The 21,063-nt window shown below is 51.8% G+C and overlaps 1 protein-coding gene across 2 annotated transcripts in view; it reads right to left on the bottom strand.

The window, feature by feature from the left end:
• The window catches only part of LOC143839309 (cGMP-dependent 3',5'-cyclic phosphodiesterase-like), a 343,019-nt gene that overhangs the window by 27,017 nt on the left and 294,939 nt on the right, over positions 1 to 21,063 (bottom strand). For both annotated transcript variants that reach the window (XM_077341142.1, XM_077341143.1), the window contains 3 exons: positions 17,114 to 17,182; positions 6,726 to 6,856; positions 4,907 to 5,018 (listed from right to left, as the gene is read on the bottom strand). In XM_077341142.1, coding sequence (XP_077197257.1) covers positions 4,907 to 5,018; positions 6,726 to 6,856; positions 17,114 to 17,182 — 312 coding nt within the window. The remainder of the gene's footprint in view (positions 1 to 4,906; positions 5,019 to 6,725; positions 6,857 to 17,113; positions 17,183 to 21,063) is intronic.

Below are 21,063 nucleotides of genomic sequence, written 5' to 3'. Positions count from 1 at the left end.
ATCCCCTCCTGCCTGGTCCTTCTAACTGGAGATGCTGCCGGGGATTGAACCTGGGACCTTCTGCCTGCCAAGCAGAGGCTCTGCCCCTGAGCCACAGTCCCTCTCCTTGAATCTGCTTCCAGCTGAAACAGACCCTAGGTCCATCAAGGCTGGTATTGTCTACTCAGACTGGCAGCAGGTCTCCTGGCTCTTGGTTTGAGCTCTTTTAATTGGAGATGCCGGGGATTGAACCTGGGACCTCCCGCAGGCCAAGCAGGTGTCTTGTCACTGAGTCAGAGCCCTCCTCCAATGATGATGATGATTTCTAACCCATCTCTCTGAAACCAGCTCAGAGTGGTGTATATTCATAATTTATCAATACCAGACGATCAAAACAACAACAAAAACATTAGACATTAACAATAATGTTTTAAGAATTTAAAAACCCAGGATTTCTGGGTCTCCCTACTCTCCCCTATTGAGCCTCTTGTGGCGCAGAGTGGTAAGGCAGCCGTCTGAAACCTTTGCCCATGAGGCTGGGAGTTCAATCCCAGCAGCCGGCTCAAGGTTGACTCAGCCTTCCATCCTTCCGAGGTCGGTAAAATGAGTACCCAGCTTGCTTGCTGGGGGGTAAACGGTAATGACTGGGGAAGGCACTGGCAAACCACCCCGTATTGAGTCTGCCATGAAAACACTAGAGGGCGTCACCCCAAGGGTCAGACATGACTCGGTGCTTGCACAGGGGAGACCTTTACCTTTACCTTTACTCTCCCCTGGGTCCTCCATGATCCATGAAACTCTGCCCTGGGGAAGAACGTTTTACTTAAGTTGTAAGCTTTTGTGTGCATGCACACCAAGGTGCACACCTCAAGTCCCACTTTGTTGGTCCTCAAGGTGCTGCTGGACTCAGACTGTTCTGCTGCCACCCCCCTGTGCGTGGATGGGAAACACGGTGGCATGAATCAACTCCACCTGGGCCCCCAGCAACACGTCCTCACACTTAAAGGCCTTCTCCAGGCCTTCCTGGCTCCCTTCCCGGCCTCAATCTCCTTCTGATTTCTTGGCCGGGGGACAGAAAAAAGGGAGCCGTTTCAGTTTGTTCGTCGCCAGCTGTGTGATTCCTGCTCGATTTCGGACGGTTGGACTGGAAGAACGTGGTCTAGAATTGCACTGTTTATGTCAGTCCATGCCAGCACTGCCAGGGCCTCATGGGAATTGTAGTCCATGGACAGCTGGAGAGCCACAGTGTGGCCACCGGCTGGTCTACAGCCGAGAAGACTCCAAAATGCTTCCCTGTTTGTCTTTTTTCCTTATAGTTTTTCTTCCCTTGCCATTCCTGGCAAGGCCTCAGGAGGGTGCCATGCTCATGCGACTGGCAAGCCAGGCTTACCCGCTGGAGCGGAGGCCACCGGCTGGCAGAGAGGCAGCTTCACAAGACCCAGGGTGGGACCCCCCCCCCTCCTCAGTGGCAGAACCCAGAACATGTCTGGGGATAGCCCAGGCAAGCCCGACCTAGGAAGTTAAGCAGAGACACCTCCGAGGAACATGGGGGGCATGAGGTGGACACAGGCAATGGCACGGCACCTCCAAACCTCCCTCGCCCGGCTGCCACAAAAACCCTTAGATGGCAGAAGCTAAGCCGGGTTAATCCTGGTGAGTATTTGGATGGGAGACCCTTGAAAGAAGTTCCAGCTGGCTAAGGAGAGGCAGGCAGGAGCAGAGCACTTCCGTTCGTCTCCTGCCTTGAACCCCCTGCAGCACTTCCCACCCCCCAAGAGGAAGAAGAAGGAGAAGAAGAAGAGTTGGTTCTTAGATGCCGCTTTTCTCTACTTGAAGGAGTCTCAAAGCGGCTTCCAATTGCCCTCCCCTTCCTCTCCCCGCAACAGACACCCTGTGAGGGAGGGGAGGCTGAGAGAGCCCTGAGATTACTGAAGAAGAAGAAGAAGAGTTGGTTCTTATAGGCCGCTTTTCTCTATCCAAAGGAGTCTCAAAGTGGCTTCCATTCGCCTTCCCTTTCCTCTCCCCACAACAGACACCCTGTGAGGTGGGTAAGGCAGAGAGAGCCCTGAGATTACTGAAGAAGAAGAAGAAGAGTTGGTTCTTAGATGCCGCTTTTCTCTACCCAAAGTAGTCTCAAAGCGGCTTACAATCCCCTTCCCTTTCCTCTCCCCACAACAGATGCCATGTGAGGGAGGGGAGGCTGAGAGAGCCCTGAGATTACTGAAGAAGAAGAAGAAGAGTTGGTTCTTAGATGCCGCTTTTCTCTACCCGAAGGAGACTCAAAGCAGCTTCCAACCACCTTCCCTTTCCTCTCCCCACAACAGACACCCTGTGAGGTGGGGAGGCTGAGAGAGCCCTGAGATTACTGAAGAAGAAGAAGAAGAAGAAGAAGAAGAAGAAGAAGAAGAAGAAGAAGAAGAAGAAGAAGAAGAAGAAGAAGAAGAAGAAGAAGAGTTGGTTCTTAGATGCCGCTTTTCTCTACCCCAAGGAGTCTCAAAGCAGCTTCCAGTCGCCTTCCCTTCCTCTCCCCACAACAGGCAATCTGTGAGGTGGGTGAGGCTGAGAGAGCCCTGAGATTACTGAAGAAGCAGCAGAAGAGTTGGTTCTTCTATGCCATGTTTCCTTACCCGAAGGAGGCTCAGAGCGGCCCACTGGAATTGCAGGTCATCTCCAGACTAAAGAGATCCGTTCCCCTGGAGAAAATGGCTCCATACCCAAAGTGTCCATAACTGTTCTAGAAACCAGGGGCCTCTTCGCACTGGAGTCAGCCTCCGATCTCCCTGTCCTTTGGTTCTCCTAAAATGTTTCTTTCCAGATGTGCACCTTCTTCTGCACTGACTTGGTGGAGCCAGCCTGGCGTTGGTGTTAGGAGAAACAGTTTCTAATCTAGGGAGCTGGGCTGGATTCCCCACTCTTCCTCCACATGCAGCCAGCTGGGTGACCCTGAGCTAGTCACAGTCCTGATAGTGCTGTTCTCACAAAGCTCTCTCAGCCTCACCTACTTCCCAGGGTATCTGCTGTGGGGAGAGGACGGGAAGGCGATTGTAAGCCGCTTTGAGACTCCTTCGGGCAGTGAAAAGTGGGGTATAAAAACAAACTCTCCTCCTCTTCCTCCTGCTCTCTGTCTCTTCCTGCCTTCCCCAGCAACAACCTCAAGACTTCCCGTCCCGCTGCCTCTCCGAGTTCTTCCAACGTCCCTCTCTCATCCTCCCAGGCCAGTCCGAAGTCCTCTGGGCAGGGACTGAACGTGACAGGCCCCCAAGCCACCTGCTTTTATCCCCACCCACCCCCAGGCCTCCTCTGGGGCGCAAACCTTTTGGAAACATCTTTGAGCCAAAGAAACTTTTGAATTGGCAGAAGATCAAAAAAGGAAAAGAAAAAGAAAAAAAGAGACAGCCTGCTGCCAGCAGCAAAGGGCCCCCCTCTAATCCTCCTGCTGAAATATGACAGCCAGCTGGAAGATGGGGAGGGGGGGTCGGACGGACGGGACGGCTGCATGGCAGACATGCGCCTGGGAAAGTAATCCTATTTGCCTCCTGCACCCCAATTCCGTCACTCGGAAACAATCCATGATCTGGATTGGTACTGCTGGGCCAGGCCCAGCTGTGTATGTGTGTGGGTTTGTGTGTGTGTGTGTGTGAATGAACTTGTGTGCGAGGGAGGACATGATTTATTTATTTATTGAAAACCTATACAGCCCCCTGCAAGCATGCTCAGGGCTGTTTGCAACAATAAAACACAGTTGAAACCAACCCCCTCCCACTTGAATAATAATAACAACAACAACAACAATAACAACAACAACAATAATAATAAATATCTTCCTCTGGCTCAACTGGAAATCCAGAGCACATGCATGGTGGGTTCCTGCTACAGGTGCCAATCTCCAGCACGGGCCTGGAGATTTCCTGGAATTACTTCTAGAGTTGCCAGTTCCGGGTTGGGAAATACCTAAAGATTTTGGGGGGGGTGGGGGGGCGAGCACTTTGTGGATCAGAGAGCCAGTGCTAGCTTCAAATTTATAAAGGATATACTAGAAGAACAATGCTTAACAGCACATCTTTAGTAAGCACAGATTGAAGCCAAAGAGACCAGAAGACATTGGGTGAAATGCAATCCTTTTGTCCCACTACTAAAACATGCTCTAAAGGTAAAGGTATCCCCTGTGCAAGCACCGCGTCATGTCTGACCCTTGGGGTGACGCCCTCCAGCGTTTTCATGGCAGACTTCATACGGGGTGGTTTGCCAATGCCTTCCCCAGTCATTACCGTTGACCCCCCAGCAAGCTGGGTCCTCATTTTACCGACCTCGGAAGGATGGAAGGCTGAGTCAACCCTGAGCCGGCTGCTGGGATCGAACTCCCAACCTCATGGGCAAAGCTTTCAGACCGCATGACTGCTGCCTTACCACTCTGCGCCACAAGAGGCTCTCCGAAAACATGCTCTATCAGATGTGAAATACAGAGTAGGCACCTTTCTTCAGAAGTTACATCTTCCCATGGCTTGTTCCTCAGCTCACCTGGCAGCCGCATGGTCTAAGATGGCTACTCACATCTTCTCAAACCCAAGCATCGATGGTGAGCAGGCAAAAGACACCTCCCCTGGTTCAAGTGGATTAAAATCACCTTCTGTGTCCCACCCACTCTAGGGGTATTCTGGGAAGAAGCAGCTCTTCTCTACCCCCCACAGCCCCCCAATTCAGACACCTGTTTGTAGAAGAAGAGGCTGGGAGAACCCCTTTGTTCCCTGGTGAGATCAATTAGCATTTGAAGGCAGTTGAGCAAGCGGGCTAGCCTCACCTCCTCCCTCTCTCCACCGCTTGGAGAAAAGAAAACCTGCCCAGATTTACAGTCCCCAGGAGCTCTAAGCGTTGTGCATGGCTTCTGCCCCACTTCTGGGGGCCTCCCCGGAGAAGGGACACGGCTTACCTGACACTCGCATTTCAGCTTCTGCTCCTTCTGGAAAGCCAAGGTGCTGGTTAACACGGTAGAGGTGTAGCAGAAGCAGTGCTGGATCTTGTGTTCATCCGCTTCGGTGTAGCTGCAGGGAGAAGAAGCAAAAGCATGTATCAGGGGTAGTCAAACTGCGGCCCTCCAGATGTCCATGGACTACAATTCCCATGAGCCCCTGCCAGCGAACGCTGGCAGGGGCTCATGGGAATTGTAGTCCATGGACATCTGGAGGGCCGCAGTTTGACTACCCCTGATGTAGATTCTTGCACAAGGAAAGCAGAGAACCAGAGCCTTAGAAGATAAGCACTCTGCCTGATAGGACCAGTGAGGGTCCCTCTAGCCCAGCTTCCCATCTCACATTGAGGCCGACACAGGGCAGAGACGCTGATGCCCTTCCCCAACGTCGCCTCTTGGTTCCGGGGATCAGAGGATTAGTGCCTCTGAATGTGGAGGTTCTTTTCAGTCACCAGTGACCGACGCCTCCTCCACGAATCTGTCCAATCCCCCTTTTCAAGCTGTTTATTCCTGTGGCCATCACTACACCCTCTGGCAACAAATTCCACATTTTAAACATGTGTTGTATACGGATGTATTTACTAACATAACAAGAGCGTTGGCTCTGGATTAGGCCAACTTCACCTCCTTCGGGCAGGAGACCCTGAGCAGATGTAGAAGATCTTAGTGCTCAAAATTTGTAATAGAACAGTCTGTTTTAAGTGAACTGGACAGCTGTGTTTATCTACCTTATTCAATTTTCTATTGTTAACTTTTAAGATGTTTTAATTCCTGGTTTTAATGGATATTTTTGTAGCATCTTATGCTGGTCTATGACCGTAAGAAAACATACTAGTGTTCTTGGAGATAATAAGGGACGGTGGTCCTGTAGGTACGCTGGTCCCAGACCGACAAACCCTTGAAATTTCCCATTCTCCCCATAATCCCAATTTTCGATTCTCCCCATCATTCCAATTTGCCATCCACAAATGGAATCTGCCAGTTTCCGCCCCTCCCTCAAATTTACAACTCATACTTCAAATGCAAAGTTTTAACCTCAAATTCCATTTCAAGTTTGTCGGCATCCCAGGATTTAAAACATGTCAAATACATTTTGTGCAAGTCTAATATTCTGAGTGGGGGTAAAGCAACTGGAAGGATAACTGAGTGGACGGTGTGAATTTTATTATTATTATTATTATTATTATTATTATTATTATTATTATTATTATTATTATTATTATTATTATTATTATTATTATTGAATTTATTACCCACCACTCCCTTGCAGCTCGTGGCGGGTTACAACAGTATAAAACCCCATAAAATACATTAAAAAAACCAATTAACATATCAATAGTTAATAACTACCTGGCAAGAGCGGCTAATCAGTTACCCATTCCCCCCCTAGCAAGTGGAGAAGGGATACTGGTGGTACCCGTCTCTAATCCCAATCCTCAGGTCCCGGGGGGGCATATTAATATGATTAAAAAATAGGGGGGGGAATCAAATTTGCCAGCTTTAAAAAAAAATCTATTCTGGCAAGCACGGATAACTTTCTGCACCCAAATCTTATGCAGTGTTGAATGCCTGCAAACATTGTCCAAAGTGGGATATTTCCTTACGTATCAATTACCAAATGTTGTCAGAAATCAAAATTTGGAATCGAACCCCGCTCAAATATCAACTGATTAAGTTACCCGGAGACTCTCTGATCGCACAATATGCAGAGGAGAATTTCAAAGGTGCAAAGTTGTTGTGACCACGAAGGAGATGGTCCACTTGCTCTGCACCTGCTTACCTCTCTCCTCTGAGCTTGTTAAAAGCACAGGCCAGAGCGACCACTTGAGAGGTGGCCTGGCTGATGACGGGAACACACAACATGGACGTCACTTCAAAGGCCAGCATGCTGTTCAGTTGCTTGTGCTCTTCCTGGAGGGGCAGGAAGGACAGGATCAGCGGTACAGTCCTCCCTCTGGCTTAGCCCTCCCAGAGGCCCCTGAGCGGCACCATTTCAGATAACAACTGGGACTCTAGGGAGGGAGGTGGGGAGCTCCCCCTCACTGGGGGTCTTCAAGCAGCGGCTGGACAGAGCCTTCTCCTGGATGCTTGAGGCTGATCCTGAACTGAGCAGGGGGTGGGACTAGTTGGCCTTTGTGGCCCCTTTCCACTCTGGGATTCTAGGAGTCTAGTTCAGCAGGGGAAGGGGCTGCCTAAGGAGGTGGGGAGCTCCCACTCACTGGCCGTCTTCAAGCAGCAGCTGGACAGATCCTTCTCCTGGATGCTTGAGGCTGATCCTGCACTGAGCAGGGGGTGGGACTAGATGGCCTTCATTGCCCCTTCCCACTCTAGGATTCTAGGAGTCTAGTTCAGCAGTGGAAGGGGCTGCCTGGGGAGGTGGGGAGCTCCCCCTCACTGGCCGTCTTCAAGCAGCAGCTGGAGAGATCCTTCTCCTGGATGCTGGAGGCTGATCCTGCACTGAGCAGGGGGTGGGACTAGATGGCCTGTGTGGCTCCTTCCCACTCTAGGATTCTAGGACAGTGGTTCCCAACCTTTTTCCGGCTGGGGACCGGCGGGGCAACTGCCCCGCCCGCGCAGTGTGCATGCATGGCCGAAATCACGCATGCGCGGCACTTTGTGCATGCGCGAAAGTGTCGCACATGCGCAATTTTGGCCGCGCATGGTGCATGTGCGGCCCTGATTCCCTTTCCCCTCCCTCCTGCAGTAAGAAGCTTCCCGGGCCGCAAGCTTGTGGCCCGGGGAAGGTTTTTACTGTGGGGGGGGGGAGAGGGAAACGCGGTCTGGCGCCCTGGCACCGGGCCGCGGACCGCAGGTTGGGGACCACTGTTCTAGGAGTCTAGTTCAGCCTTGGAATGGGCTGCCTAAGGGGGTGGGGAGCTCCCCCTCACTGGGAGTCTTCAAGCAGCGGCTGGACAGATCCTTCTCCTGGATGCTTGAGGCTGACCCTGCACTGAGCAGGGGATGGACTAGATGGCCTGCATGGCCCCTTCCCACTCCAGGATTCTAGGAGTCTAGTTCAGCAGTGGAAGGGGCTGCCTCAGGAGGTGGGGAGCTCCCCCTCACTGGGGTCTCTAAGCAGTGGCTGGACAGATCCTTCTCCTGGATGCTTGAGGCTGACCCTGCACTGAGCAGGGGGTGGGACTAGACGGCCTCCATGGCTCCCTCCCACTCTAGGATTCTAGGAGTCTAGTTCAGCCGTGGAAGGGGCTGCCTCAGGAGGTGGGGGGCTCCCCCTCACTGGGGTCTCTAAGCAGTGGCTGGACAGATCCTTCTCCTGGATGCTTGAGGCTGATCCTGCCCTGAGCAGGGGGTGGGACTGGATGGCCTGCATGGCCCCTTCCCACTCTAGGATTCTAGGAGTCTAGTTCAGCTGTGGAAGGGGCTGCCTCAGGAGGTGGGGAGCTCCCCCTCACTGGCCGTCTTCAAGCAGCAGCTGGACAGATCCTTCTCCTGGATGCTGGCTGACCCTGCCCTGAGCAGTGGGTGGGACTAGATGGCCTGGTTGGCCCCTTCCCACTCTAGGATTCTAGGAGTCTAGTTCAGCCGTGGAAGGGGCTGCCTGGGGAGGCGGGGAGCTCCCCCTCACTGGCCGTCTTCAAGCAGCGGCTGGACAGATCCTTCTCCTGGATGCTGGAGGCTGACCCTGCCCTGAGCAGGGGGTGGGACTAGATGGCCTCCATGGCCCCTTCCCACTCTAGGATTCTAGGAGTCTAGTTCAGCAGTGGAAGGGGCTGCCTCAGGAGGTGGGGAGCTCCCCCTCACTGGCCGTCTTCAAGCAGTGGCTGGACAGAGCCTTCTCCTGGATGCTTGAGGCTGATCCTGCGTTGAGCAGGGGGTGGGACTGGATGGCCTGCACGGCCCCCTCCCAACTCTCTGGTTCTAGGATTCTGTTTAGAGACGTGCATGACAACTGACTGATGAGCCAGAGAGCCACCTTTCTCTGAATGGGGCTTTGCTCCGCTCTCTCATGATTTTTCGTTCTGCCCCCCCCCCCCGGCCAATTAAGGAGTCCTCGGGTACCAGTCGTTCCTCCGCATCAACCAGATTTGTCACACTCCGTGTCAGATTAATGTCGCGTCTTAATTATGCAGGAGGAAGGACAGCTCCGGCGTCGGTTTCCGGGCAAGGAGACATATATAGCTTCACGTCTTTGCGAAATGTGAAAATGTGGACTTTAACCTGCAAAGCGTAACCATTTCAGCAGAACGGAAATTGAATTTTAAGATGGAGCTGAAGAGAACACAATGTCTCTTTGGTGGAGGGATCAAAGAAGAGCTAGGGGTTCAAATGAAGCCGCGTGTCATGTAGGGTTGCCAGCTTCCAGGTAGCCCCTGGAGAGCTCCCTCTATTGCCCTTGCTCTCCGGATGACAAAGATCAGGTCCCCTACAGAAAATGGCTGCTATGCTGATCCTGTGGCATTATACCTTGCTAAGGTCCTTTCTCAAGCACTTTCCCAATGTAGGGAAACTCACAACTACCTGCCCACCCACAGTGACTCCAATTCCATGCCCAAGTGACCCCTCCAACAAAAATCTCCAGAATCCAGCCTGGCCTGGAGGAAATTCACCTGCCATCCCCCAGTGGCGATCAGCAATTCCCTGGGTCTGCAAGGAGGGGCCACAAGAGACAAACGCTGGCACATCCCTTCCTGCCCACCCACTCCCCACCTGCCCGAGTTTACAGAATCTGTCTATCTAGCCTCTGTCAGGAACTTCTTCCGGCAGTTTAGATGGAATTCAGAATCATACAATCCCAGAGTGGCAAGGGACCTCCTGGACCATCTAGTCCAGCGGCCAGCAACCTTTTAAAGTCTGGGGACTGCTAGCAGGGCTGGAAGGGAGAGGGCAGCCTGGCGGCACTGCACACATGTGGCAGCTCCGTGCATGCGCACAGCTTTCACGCATGTGCCTGCCAGGCGTGCAAAAGCGCATGTGCGATAGCTCTGCGCAAACAAGCATGCACGAAGTGGTCACGCAAGCGTGTTTGTGTCCACCAGCATCCCAGCGAGTGCAAATGCGCCTGCGTGGAGCTCTGCACAAGTGCGAAGGCCTGCGGGGGGGGGGCAGGGAGGCGCCTCCCTCTCCCCCGCCACGGCCCTGTGGTGAGGCTTTCGCGGGCCGCCACTGGGCTGCGGACCAGGGGTTGACAACCACTGATCTAGTCCAACCACGGAAATTCCTTTGAATTAATTTCAACCCATTTGTTCTGGTCTGACCTTCTGGGGCAACAGAAAACAACTCTGCTCCAACTTCTCTGTGAAAGCCCTTCAAGTCCTTGGAGATTGTATCACCTCTTATCACCTTCTCTCCAGGCTAAAACAGACCATGCTCCCCCAACCTTTCCTCCTACGATTTGTTCTCCAAACCCCTCATAGAATCATGGAACGTACCTTCTGGGTCATCTAGTCCAACCCCCTGCACTGTGCAGGACACTCACAACCCTCTCGCTCACCCACTGTCACCTGCCACCCCCTTGAGCCTTCACAGAATCATGGTAGCACTAGGTAGCTCTAGGAATCTCTGGAAACTCCATGGTTTTACCAAGGAGTATTTTGGCCATTCCTAGAGCTGCCTGACATAACTTCTGGGTTTTCCCTGGAAGTGATATCACAGTACCCATGACACAGTGCCCCCCCCCGTGTCCCCATCCCTGAAGCTCCCATTGGTTGCTACAAATGGTGTGAAAACTCTACTCAGCCCACCCATCCTTAGTGGACTCTTCTGAGAAAAATACATTTACTTCTTTTTATTTGCCTAGGCTATTTATAGTTCACTTTTCCCCACTGGACTCAAGGCAGATTCCACTGAGTGCCCAGTGGTGGAAGCCAGCTTTGTGTTGTGGCTAAGATGCTGCTGCTAATCTAAAAAGCTGGGTTGGATTCCCCACTCCTCCTCCACATGCAGCCAGCTGAGCAGCCTTGGGCTAATCACATTTTGTAGAGCTGTTCTCACAGAGCAGTTCTGCTAGGGCTCTCTCAGCCCCACCTACCTCACAGGGTGTAGGTTCGGCTGGGACTCCTAGAAGCCAATTCAAAATCTTAATCCCTATACTGTGCCGTCTCTCTAAATGAATTACCAATATTTGGCGGCGTCCGTGAATGCAAAAAAGGGAGATGTTTGATCAGATCACACTCTCCCCCCTCGCGGGCTCGCTCTCACACTGCCACAAGGGAGCTGTAGTATAGGTGAAGGAAATGCCTTGCCAGGCTGAGATTTTCAAACTGGCCCAATGTCCTCTAATTTGCCTTTTCATTTGTTTCTGAGAGATTCCTTGTGCCTCAGACGGCACGCGGGGCTCTCAAAGTGATTGGTATGTTCAGAAAATACCTCCACGGCTCCGTTCGTTGTCAGGGAGGAAAGTTTATATTCCAGACGGCCTTCCTAGGAGCCTTCCTCCTGCCAGGCTGCTGGCCTGCTGTTTGCTCTTGCAAAGGTCACATTTACATGATGCTCCCCCCACAACGCTCCTCCAGGGGAGTGGATTCCCAAGCCTTGCAGGTATTTAATTAGTCTGTACATCCAAATCCCTTTTGCCAAAAACCCAGGCCAGGGTCAGAGACCAGGCCAGTCACATGAAAAACAAGACCGGGGTTGAAGTCAAGTTGCCAATCTCCAGGCCACAGAGACCAGCCTCCCCCCGGAGAAGAGGGCTGCCTTGGTGGGCGGAGTCTGTGGCATTACACCCAATCAAAGTTCGTCCCTTCCGCAAACCCCGCCCTCTTCCAGCTCTACCCCCAAATCTCCAGGTATCTTCCAGCCCAGAGCTGGCAACCCTACAATAAAGCAATTTGCCTGGCAATGGGCTGGGGGCATCAGGAGGGGTGGGTGGGCTGGTTGCCCCAAACACAGGAAACCACCGGGGGAAATTTGTTTTTGACATCACGGAGTAATCCAGGTAAACAAAGGGGGCTTCCAAGCCAGGTTGCCAGGCTTGGAGCATGCTATGAGAAGACAAGAGTCACCGGAAAGGACAACAGCATAAGGAAAAGCAGAAGGCAGAAGAGGAGGATCCCCCCATGAGACGGAGTGAGTCCGAGAAGGAAGCCTCGGGGGTTCCCCCTTTGCAAGACCCAGATAAGGCTGTCAGCAAGAGGACGGCATTTTATATAGACACACACACACACACCCATCCAACCATCCATCCAACTATCTACCTACCTACCTACCTACCTACCGTCTGTCTTTCTTTATTCCAAGAAGTGAAAATGACAAAACTGAGGCTACTGGACTTTGGTCACAGTCTGAGAAGAGTCTCCGGAAAAGGCAACAAAGCTAGGAAGAATGGGAGGCATCAGAAAGAGGAAGACCTGACATGAGGTCACTGTATACAGCATTGGCCAGACCCCACCTGGAGTCCTGTGGGCAGTTCTGGAGGCCTCCCTTTCAAAAGGACTTGGGCAAAGTGGAGAGGGGGCAGAAGAGAGCGACGAGGAGGATCCGGGGCCTGGGAACCAACCAAGCCCTATCAGGAATGGCTAAGGGACTTGGGAAGGTCCAGCCTGGAGAAGAGGAGGCTGAGAGGGGGCAGGAGGGCTCCCTAGAAGGATCTGAAAGGTGGTCCCTTGGAGGAGGGCAGGGAAAGGTTCCTGTGGGCAGCAGAGGAGGGGACCTGCAGAGAAAATATAGCCCCCCCCCCCGCTCCTTAGTATAGTTTAAACTGTCTCTATTTAGCCTTCTTCACTGTTTTCATATTCCGGGTGCTCTAGGAGTTTCCCACAGTTTCTCTCCTCATTAGCGTATCTTTCCCTTCCTCTCCCATCTTTTCTCATGTTTCTAAAGAAAGCCTATTTTAATTGGGTTTTCATGATAATTTATTGCAAAACGCGCGATGTTCAGTGCACTGACTGGCAAGGAAACCGGCGATAAGTCAAATTATTGCTACGCATTAATTGCCCTGATGTTCTCTTCCTCTGCCTCTTGCTATTACAGAGGAAGACTAAGGATGGGGGGCATGGGGGTGGGGAGGAAATATAGCCCCCCCCCGGCTCCTTGGCATAGTGGTTAAGAGCGGCGGCTTCTAATCTGGAGAACTGAATAAAGCCATTCTGGCTAAGCAGAAATCTCAGATTTTTAAGCAGAGGCTGGAGAGCCATCTGACGGAGAGGCTGACTCTGTGAAGGCTCAAGAGGGTGGCAGGTGACAGGGGATGAGGGAGAGGGTTGTGAGTGTCCTGCATCATGCAGGGGGTTGGACTAGATGACCCAGGAGGTCCCTTCCAACTCTAGGATTCTATGATTCTAAATTCCGTCTAAACCTCCGGAAGAAGTTCCTGACAGTGAGAGCGGTTTCTCAGTGGAACAGGCTTCCTCGGGAGGTGGTGGGTTCTCCTTCTTTGGAGATCTTTAAGCAGAGGCTGGAGAGCCATCTGACGGAGAGGCTGATTCTGGGAAGGCTCAAGGGGGTGGCAGGTGACAGTGGATGAGCGAGAGGGTTGTGAGTGTCCTGCATAGTGCAGGGGGTTGGACTAGATGACCCAGGAGGTCCCTTCCAACTCTAGGATTCTATGATTCTAAATTCCGTCTAAACCTCCGGAAGAAGTTCCTGACAGTGAGAGCGGTTTCTCAGTGGAACAGGCTTCCTCGGGAGGTGGTGGGTTCTCCTTCTTTGGAGATCTTTAAGCAGAGGCTGGAGAGCCATCTGACGGAGAGGCTGATTCTGGGAAGGCTCAAGGGGGTGGCAGGTGACAGTGGATGAGCGAGAGGGTTGTGAGTGTCCTGCATAGTGCAGGGGGTTGGACTAGATGACCCAGGAGGTCCCTTCCAACTCTAGGATTCTATGATTCTAAATTCCGTCTAAACCTCCGGAAGAAGTTCCTGACAGTTAGAGCGGTTCCTCAGTGGAACAGGCTTCCTCGGGAGGTGGTAGGTTCTCCATTTTTGGAGATTTTTAAGCAGAGGCTGGAGAGCCATCTGACGGAGAGGCTGATTCTGGGAAGGCTCAAGGGGGTGGCAGGTGACAGTGGGTGAGCGAGAGGGTTGTGAGTGTCCTGCACAGTGCAGGGGGTTGGACTAGATGACCCAGGAGGTCCCTTCCAACTCTATTCTATGATTCTGTTATCTGAAGGGCAGCTGTAATAGCAGGAGATCTCCAGTCACCACCTGGAGACTGGCAACCCCATCCCCACCCTCAGGTTAAAACGAGCCACAAATGATCGGATGACACCTGTCATTAAGGGCGGCTTTCTCAGCCAGGGTTTTGTGAACCCCTGGGGTTTCCTTACGGCCGTGGAAGGGTTTCCCGAATGGGCGGGAGTTCATTAATCTTATATGTATTTTCAGAACTGGTTAAGCATTTATCAGGTTGTGAGACCATATATGGTCATGTTGACCCCACCCCCTCCCCAAATGGCCAATGATGGGCCTGCAGGGGGTGGGGAGGGGAGGGACCCGGGTGGGCGTGTCCAGAGCTCTGCTTCTCAGCCCTGTTCTGCACCATCAGGCGGCTTCCAGGGTCACTTAAAGCTTGAAGGATGTTTCCGAGGCTTCTCAACGGTAAAGTCAAGACAGGCTGGCGTAGTAATTAAAGAAAGCAAACACAGGATTAATTTTAATTTCCAGAAGGAAGCCAGATCTCGACTGATAAACCTGAAGGACGGATTACAGTTTATGAACCGGTTGCCGGCTTAAAAAATTAATGCATCGTGATTGATGTTTGTGTTCATTGCATTTTTTTTTCTTTCTCCTTCCTTTTTTGTACTATTTTTTTCCTCTTTTTTAATCAGTTGACAAATCTTTAATAATAATTGCTTTGGTGTCTGGGGATCTGACACTCACATACTTGGGAGATTTTGGGGGGCAGGGTTTGAGGAGGGGCCGAGGCCACAGAGCCCCCCTCCCAAGCAGCCGTCTCTTCCTTATATTTTACCATCTTTTAGTCCCCATTTTTATATAAAAGGTAAAGGTCTCCCCTGTGCAAGCACCAGGTCATGGCTGACCCTTGGGGTGACGCCCTCCAGCGTTTTCATGGCAGACTCAATACGGGGTGGTTTGCCAGTGCCTTCCCCAGTCATTACCGTTTACCCCCCAGCAAGCTGGGGACTCATTTTACCGACCTCGGAAGGAGGGAAGGCTGAGTCCACTTTGAGCCGGCTGCTGGTATCGAACTCCCAGCCTCATGGGCAGAGCTTTCAGACTGCATGTCTGCTGCCTTGCCACTCTGCACCATAAGAGGCCGAATTACCAAAGCTGGGGACTCATTTTACCGACCTCGGAAGGAGGGAAGGCTGAGTCAACCTTGAGCCAGCTGCTGGGATCGAACTCCCAGCCTCATGGGCAGAGCTTCAGACTGCATGTCTGCTGCCTTGCCACTCTGCACCATAAGAGGCCGAATTACCAAAGCTGGGGACTCATTTTACCGACCTCGGAAGGAGGGAAGGCTGAGTCAACCTTGAGCCAGCTGCTGGTATCGAACTCCCAGCCTCATGGGCAGAGCTTTCAGACTGCATGTCTGCTGCCTTGCCACTCTGCACCATAAGAGGCCGAATTACCAAAGCTGGGGACTCATTTTACCGACCTCGGAAGGAGGGAAGGCTGAGTCAACCTTGAGCCAGCTGCTGGGATCGAACTCCCAGCCTCATGGGCAGAGCTTCAGACTGCATGTCTGCTGCTTTACCACTCTGCGCCACAAGAGGCTCTATTATTATATAACATGGGTGTATTTAAAATATCAGATCACTGAGAAAGACCCCAAGAGGTTCGGGGGGGGGGGGGTTGTATCTGATCTTTTATCCATGCGTCAATATGCTCTGGATTCGTACAATAGTGGGAGCCTAATGTTGATGTTTTTTAATGTTTAAATGTGCGCACAAATATTTGTATTTTAATATTCAGTATTTTCTTCTGCTGCTCTACCTCTGAAGCTCCTAACTTGCAAACAAACCAGGAGAGGGGGATCACATCGAGACTTCCCCGAATAAAGCCATTGCTGTGGTCTCATTTCTCCTCTCATAAGCAGTGACCTGTCCCTCCACTCCAAAATACCGTTTGCTCAGCTTATGAGGCCAGCTCCCTGAGCCTTCTCCCCCTTGCATTTGTACTGAGCCCCTCTGAGTGACCTCCTGCAAGTCATGATCTCCACAAGCCACCGATTGGCCCAAAGAGAGGATCCCAGGAAAGATTGCTCACAATACAAAGAGAAACCATTCTAAATAGGGCAGACGGCCCGCAGTTGGGGGCAGGGGACCCCCCCCCCCGTTTGGAGCCTCTCCCTGCAGTTTGGAGTTTTAAGGAATTGGGGGAAATGACTTCCCACTCCCCCCCACCAGTAAAAAACCAGGAAGTAAACACCACATGTCACCTGGTGATATCAGGTAAGGGGAAGACGCTCTCATTTGGGGGCAAAATGCTAAGGTAGGAAGCTAATATGGTGTATGCTGCCACAAGCCCCCAGAGAAGGGATATGAATTTGAAAATAAATAACTAAGTAATTGCATTCTGCAGGGGGTTGGACTAGGTGACCCCAGGGGTGCCTTCCAACGCCATGGTTCTATGATCCTGCCGTAGAGGCTTTGCCCATAAACCAGATCACCACCTACGTCACTTCTGGGCTCTGTAGCAATGCCATGTTTGCTTCTTGTATCTTCCCTCCTCGTTCCTGGTAAATCCCCCCCTCCAATCCCCTGCTGGCTGGTCCAACAGAATGGCCAACTCTACTTCTAAACAGGCTCTGATTAATAAAAATTTAGGCAGATTGTGAGTGGGTGGGCAGAGGGGATGGTCTTGGTGCTTGGCTCTTGTGGCCCTTCCTTGCATGCCCAGGGAAATGCCCATCACCACTTAGGGGTCAGGAGGCAAATTTCCTCCAGGCCAGATTGGCCAGGGATTTTTTTTGGGGGGGGGGAATCACTGAGGCATGAAATTGGGGTCACTGTGGGTGGGCAGGTAGTTGTGAATTTCCTGCATTCTGCAGGGGGTTGGACTAGATGACCCTGGAGGACCCTTCACATTCTATGATTCCATGACCCGCAGCTGTCTAATTCCAACTTCATCCCAGAGGAGGTAGCACGGGGCATAAAACACCCACTTTTTGGGAACACTCCCAGGCCCCCGATGATAGGGAGATGGGCAACGTTAGGCTAAGAACCACCATTAAAGTGCCGCTGTTATTTCTCCCAGGTCGTGCCAGACCCTCTGCGGCTCCCGCCTGCTGCTGGGAGGGAATCCTGCTCACCACGCTGATATCTTGCAGAGTGATCGACTTCTTCTCCTCCACCACCTTTCCCAGCCGTCCAAATGTGAGCTGCGGGAGAACAAAAGATGGCAGTGAGAAATGACGGATGAGTGCAGGGGCAAAAAACAACAATAATAAAAATTGAGACACGCTCTGGTTGCAGTTTACTGGAATTTCCAGATTTCACACATGCCCTTGGGTGAGATTTGAGTCCCACGGGACCAAACAAACTGGGGTGGGGAGTGGGGGGGGGGGAGATGAGCTTTTGGGAGCCCGAGCTCCCTTCATCAGATACAAGCTGGAATGGAGATCCGTTATATATCCCAGTCCGAAGGCGGAGTTGCGAAGAAAGGAGACACGATGCAGAGGTATGATGCAAGATGTCATCAGCTCGATGAAAGCAGGGGAGAAATGATTTAAAACAGGGCAGGAAATAGTTTTTTGGCATGATGCCTCTGCTTTCTGACTTCCTTCTTTACAACACCCCTCCCACCTGTCGGCAGACTTTAAATATGCTAAAATATGCAAAACTGGAGGTAAAGCACCAGTAGCTTAAAGAACAAATACCTTAATTGAGAAGAGAAACAACTGTGTAGAGAAGAGAGGGGAGAGAGAGAGAGTCCTAACAGTCTAACTGACTAACTGGAGGCAAGCAGGAAGGGAGTGTCTCCAAAGGAGCAGGAAGTCTCCCATGGAGCCAATCAGGATGCAGGAGGAGAGAATTTGAAAAAAATACCAGACAGTTTCTTATCTAAATATGCTAAGGACACACCTCCTCCGATGCCCCCCCCCCCGTAGCATAGTCTTCATATTCAGCTGAATCAGGCACACAACAAATCCTGCATATACTAACACCACCTTCAGACTGGAGCATGAGGACGCAGGGTTGTGGCTACACATTTTAAATTGATTCCTGAACTTCAGTTGCACCCTAATGCATCACTGGCCTGTATCAGCCACAGGTATCAGAAAGCATGCTCAGCAGAAGCTCTACCCATAAGCTCCCAAGGCCTTTCCCCTCCCCTCCTGCCTGGTCCTTTTTAACTGGAGATGCTGAGGATCGAACCTTGGACCTTCTGCGTGCTAAGCAGAGGCTCTACCAATGTGCCACAGCCCCTCCCTAAATACTGATGGCGATAGACATCCATCCTAAAGAGACTTTCCCGGGAGTAGACCCCACTGAATCGCATGAGTAGACCAGCTTAGAATTGCTCCCTTAGATTCTGACCCCAGGAGAAGGCCATGTGCTGAGTGGTGTCTGGGAAATGATTGCTCCCCATCTGGGTGCTCACAGTCTGTAAATTATGATGATCCTTACTTGACTCCTACTCACGTGCAACTCCTTAGCGGGCATTTTCCACCACTGGCAGGGCAATGGAAGGGCATGACCCCATCCCGTAATCTTGAGCGGAGGCCCATAAGTTAATTCGGAGTAAGATCTGGTTCTAACTTTCTCTCATTGAGTTGAATTTGCCTTGCACTGTGATCTCACAACATAGGCTGGGAAATGTGGGACATTTGCGGGGTCTGGACTCTAAGGACGACCGACTCCATTTATGTCCAGGGCTTGGGGCTGACATCCTACCTGGGTACCGTTTTCGGTGGTAACTTTGTTAAGAGTATTAGAAGATAAGAACCTGCAAAGATGCGGGAATGGACCAGAGGCCCATCTCGCCCCAAATCCACTCTCAAACCAGTTCGTTTGGAGCGACAAGAACAGGACTCAGAGACTGAGGCCTGTCCAGATGTTGCCTCCGAGCTCTACGATTCAGAGGTGGACTGCCCCTGGATGTGGAAGTTCCTTTCAGTCACCGCAAATGGACTCTCCTCCTCCATAAACTTGACTAACCCCCTTGTAAAGCCACCTACACCTGTGGCCTTGACTACATTATCTGGCCAAATAAATCCACATTTTAGTCACTCTTGTATAAAGTAATGTATCCTTTGGTTCATCCTGAATGTACAGCCTATCCAATCTAAATTTTGGGAACTCTCTTGCCAGCTCTCTCCTCCCCTGGCATAGTTTTATAGACACTTTATTGTGATGCCTCTTAGTTGTCTCTTTGCTGAGTCTCTTGGCTGACATCTGTACTTCTCCAGCTCTGCGATATTATGATTTACGGGAACAGGGCTTCCTCTGTGCCCCTTGTTTTGCTAAGAAAGAGTTCCTTTTTCCCTACAGCAGCGGTGGCCAAATCGTGGCTCTCCAGATGTCCATGGACTACAATTCCCATGAGCCCCTGCCAGCATGGCAGGGGCTCATGGGAATTGTAGTCCATGGACATCTGGAGAGCCACAGTTTGGCTACCCTTGCCCTTCAGAAGGCAGTCCTTGCTACATTTCTGCTCAGAGGGCTCCACTACGGTGGAGGTCAAACACAGATCCGGCCTAGCTCAAGAAGCAGAAGTTCTTTTTAAAATAGCCCGCTTTTCACTACCCGAAGGAGTATCAAAGCTGCTTACAATCCCCCGCAACAGACAACCTGTGAGGGAGGTGAGGCTGAGAGAGCTCCGGGAGAACTGCGACGGTCCCAAGGTCACGCAGCCGGCTGCATTTGGAGCGTGAAACCAAACCCAGTTCTCCAGATCAGAGGCTGCCGCTTAGAGAGATTAATAAAGATCTTTATTAATGATGCAATTGAATGCAACCCCTTTCTACTAGAGCTCCGCTGTGCAGAGCACGGTGGGTTTTGGCATTCTCTCTGCATCCGACGCCCTTATCACGGTGACATGCACAACCGTGCCGGAGCCTTCTGAAGGCTGTTGAATATTTCAGCAGGAGAAGATTATGTACAGTACATAAATCAAGGAGACAGACGCGCCGGCGTTTCTCGGCACAGCGTCCTGAGCACAAACATCACTTAACCTTCCTGCCGTCACCGTTTACGGCGCTATTATCTACCTGCGCGATCCGCCTGGCGGAGACGGATCGCTCTATCGAGCCATCTGGAGACACCGCTAACGGGGCTGTCTCTCGAACAGGGTCATGACCCCAGCTCTACCGGCCGCATGGCTTGCTGCTGTTCGTTTCAGCTGGGCTTGGAGCAGGAGAACTTGACCTGCTGAACTGCAGCCTGTGGAATTCATACCGGCCTGAGGTTCTTTGAAAGTATTTTGATAGAAGTCCTGGGAGGGCTGGTCCGATAGCCAGGACACCAGAACGGAACTTCCGAATCCAGGGGCATTATTTGGGGCCGGCATCTTCATACGATGAGGAAGTCAAATATGGGATTAGACAGATCTGTGGAAGATTACCTGCAGATTCTTCTCACCATGGCGACTGAGAGGGACCTCCTCATTTAGGGGAAGTCAACCTCTGGATCCAAGAGCCTCAGCCTCCCTGCCCTGTGGCTGGCCCTCCAGAATAACTGACTGGCCACTGCAGGAGATGGGAGGCTGGACTGGATGGACCCTCACGAGAATACTGGGCTAAAATGAATTTTAATAGTGAAAAATGTAAAGTTCTGCATTTAGGTAGGAAAACACAAATGCCTCACTATAGGATGGGTGAGACTTGTCTTGGCAGTAGTACGTGTGAAAAGGATCTGGGGGTCTGAACATGAGTCAGCAGTGTGACTCAGTAGCTAAAAAGGCAAACGGGATTTTGGCCTGTATTTGCCTCCCCAGGGTCTCAGGTGGAGGTCTTTCCCCTCGCCTCCTGCCTGGTCCTTTTCATCACTGGAGATGCTGCCGGGGACTGAACCTATGACCTTCTGCAGGCCAAGCAGAGGCTCTACCACTGAGCCAGGGTCTCAGGTCAAGGTCTTTCCCATCCCCTCCTGCCTGGTCCTTTTAACTGGAGATGCCGGGGATTGAACCTGGGACCTTCTGTAGGCCAAGCAGGGGCTCTGCCACTGAGACAGGGTCTCAGGTCAAGGTCTTTCCCATCCCATCCCTTCCTGCCTAGTCCTTTCAACTGTAGATGCCAGGGATTGAACCTGGAACCTTCTG

Source organism: Paroedura picta, chromosome 6 (genome assembly GCF_049243985.1).
Source record: "Paroedura picta isolate Pp20150507F chromosome 6, Ppicta_v3.0, whole genome shotgun sequence".
Classification (NCBI taxonomy): domain Eukaryota; kingdom Metazoa; phylum Chordata; class Lepidosauria; order Squamata; family Gekkonidae; genus Paroedura; species Paroedura picta.
Note: the sequence above shows the minus strand (reverse complement) of the source record. Positions and strands in the feature narration are given on the sequence as shown.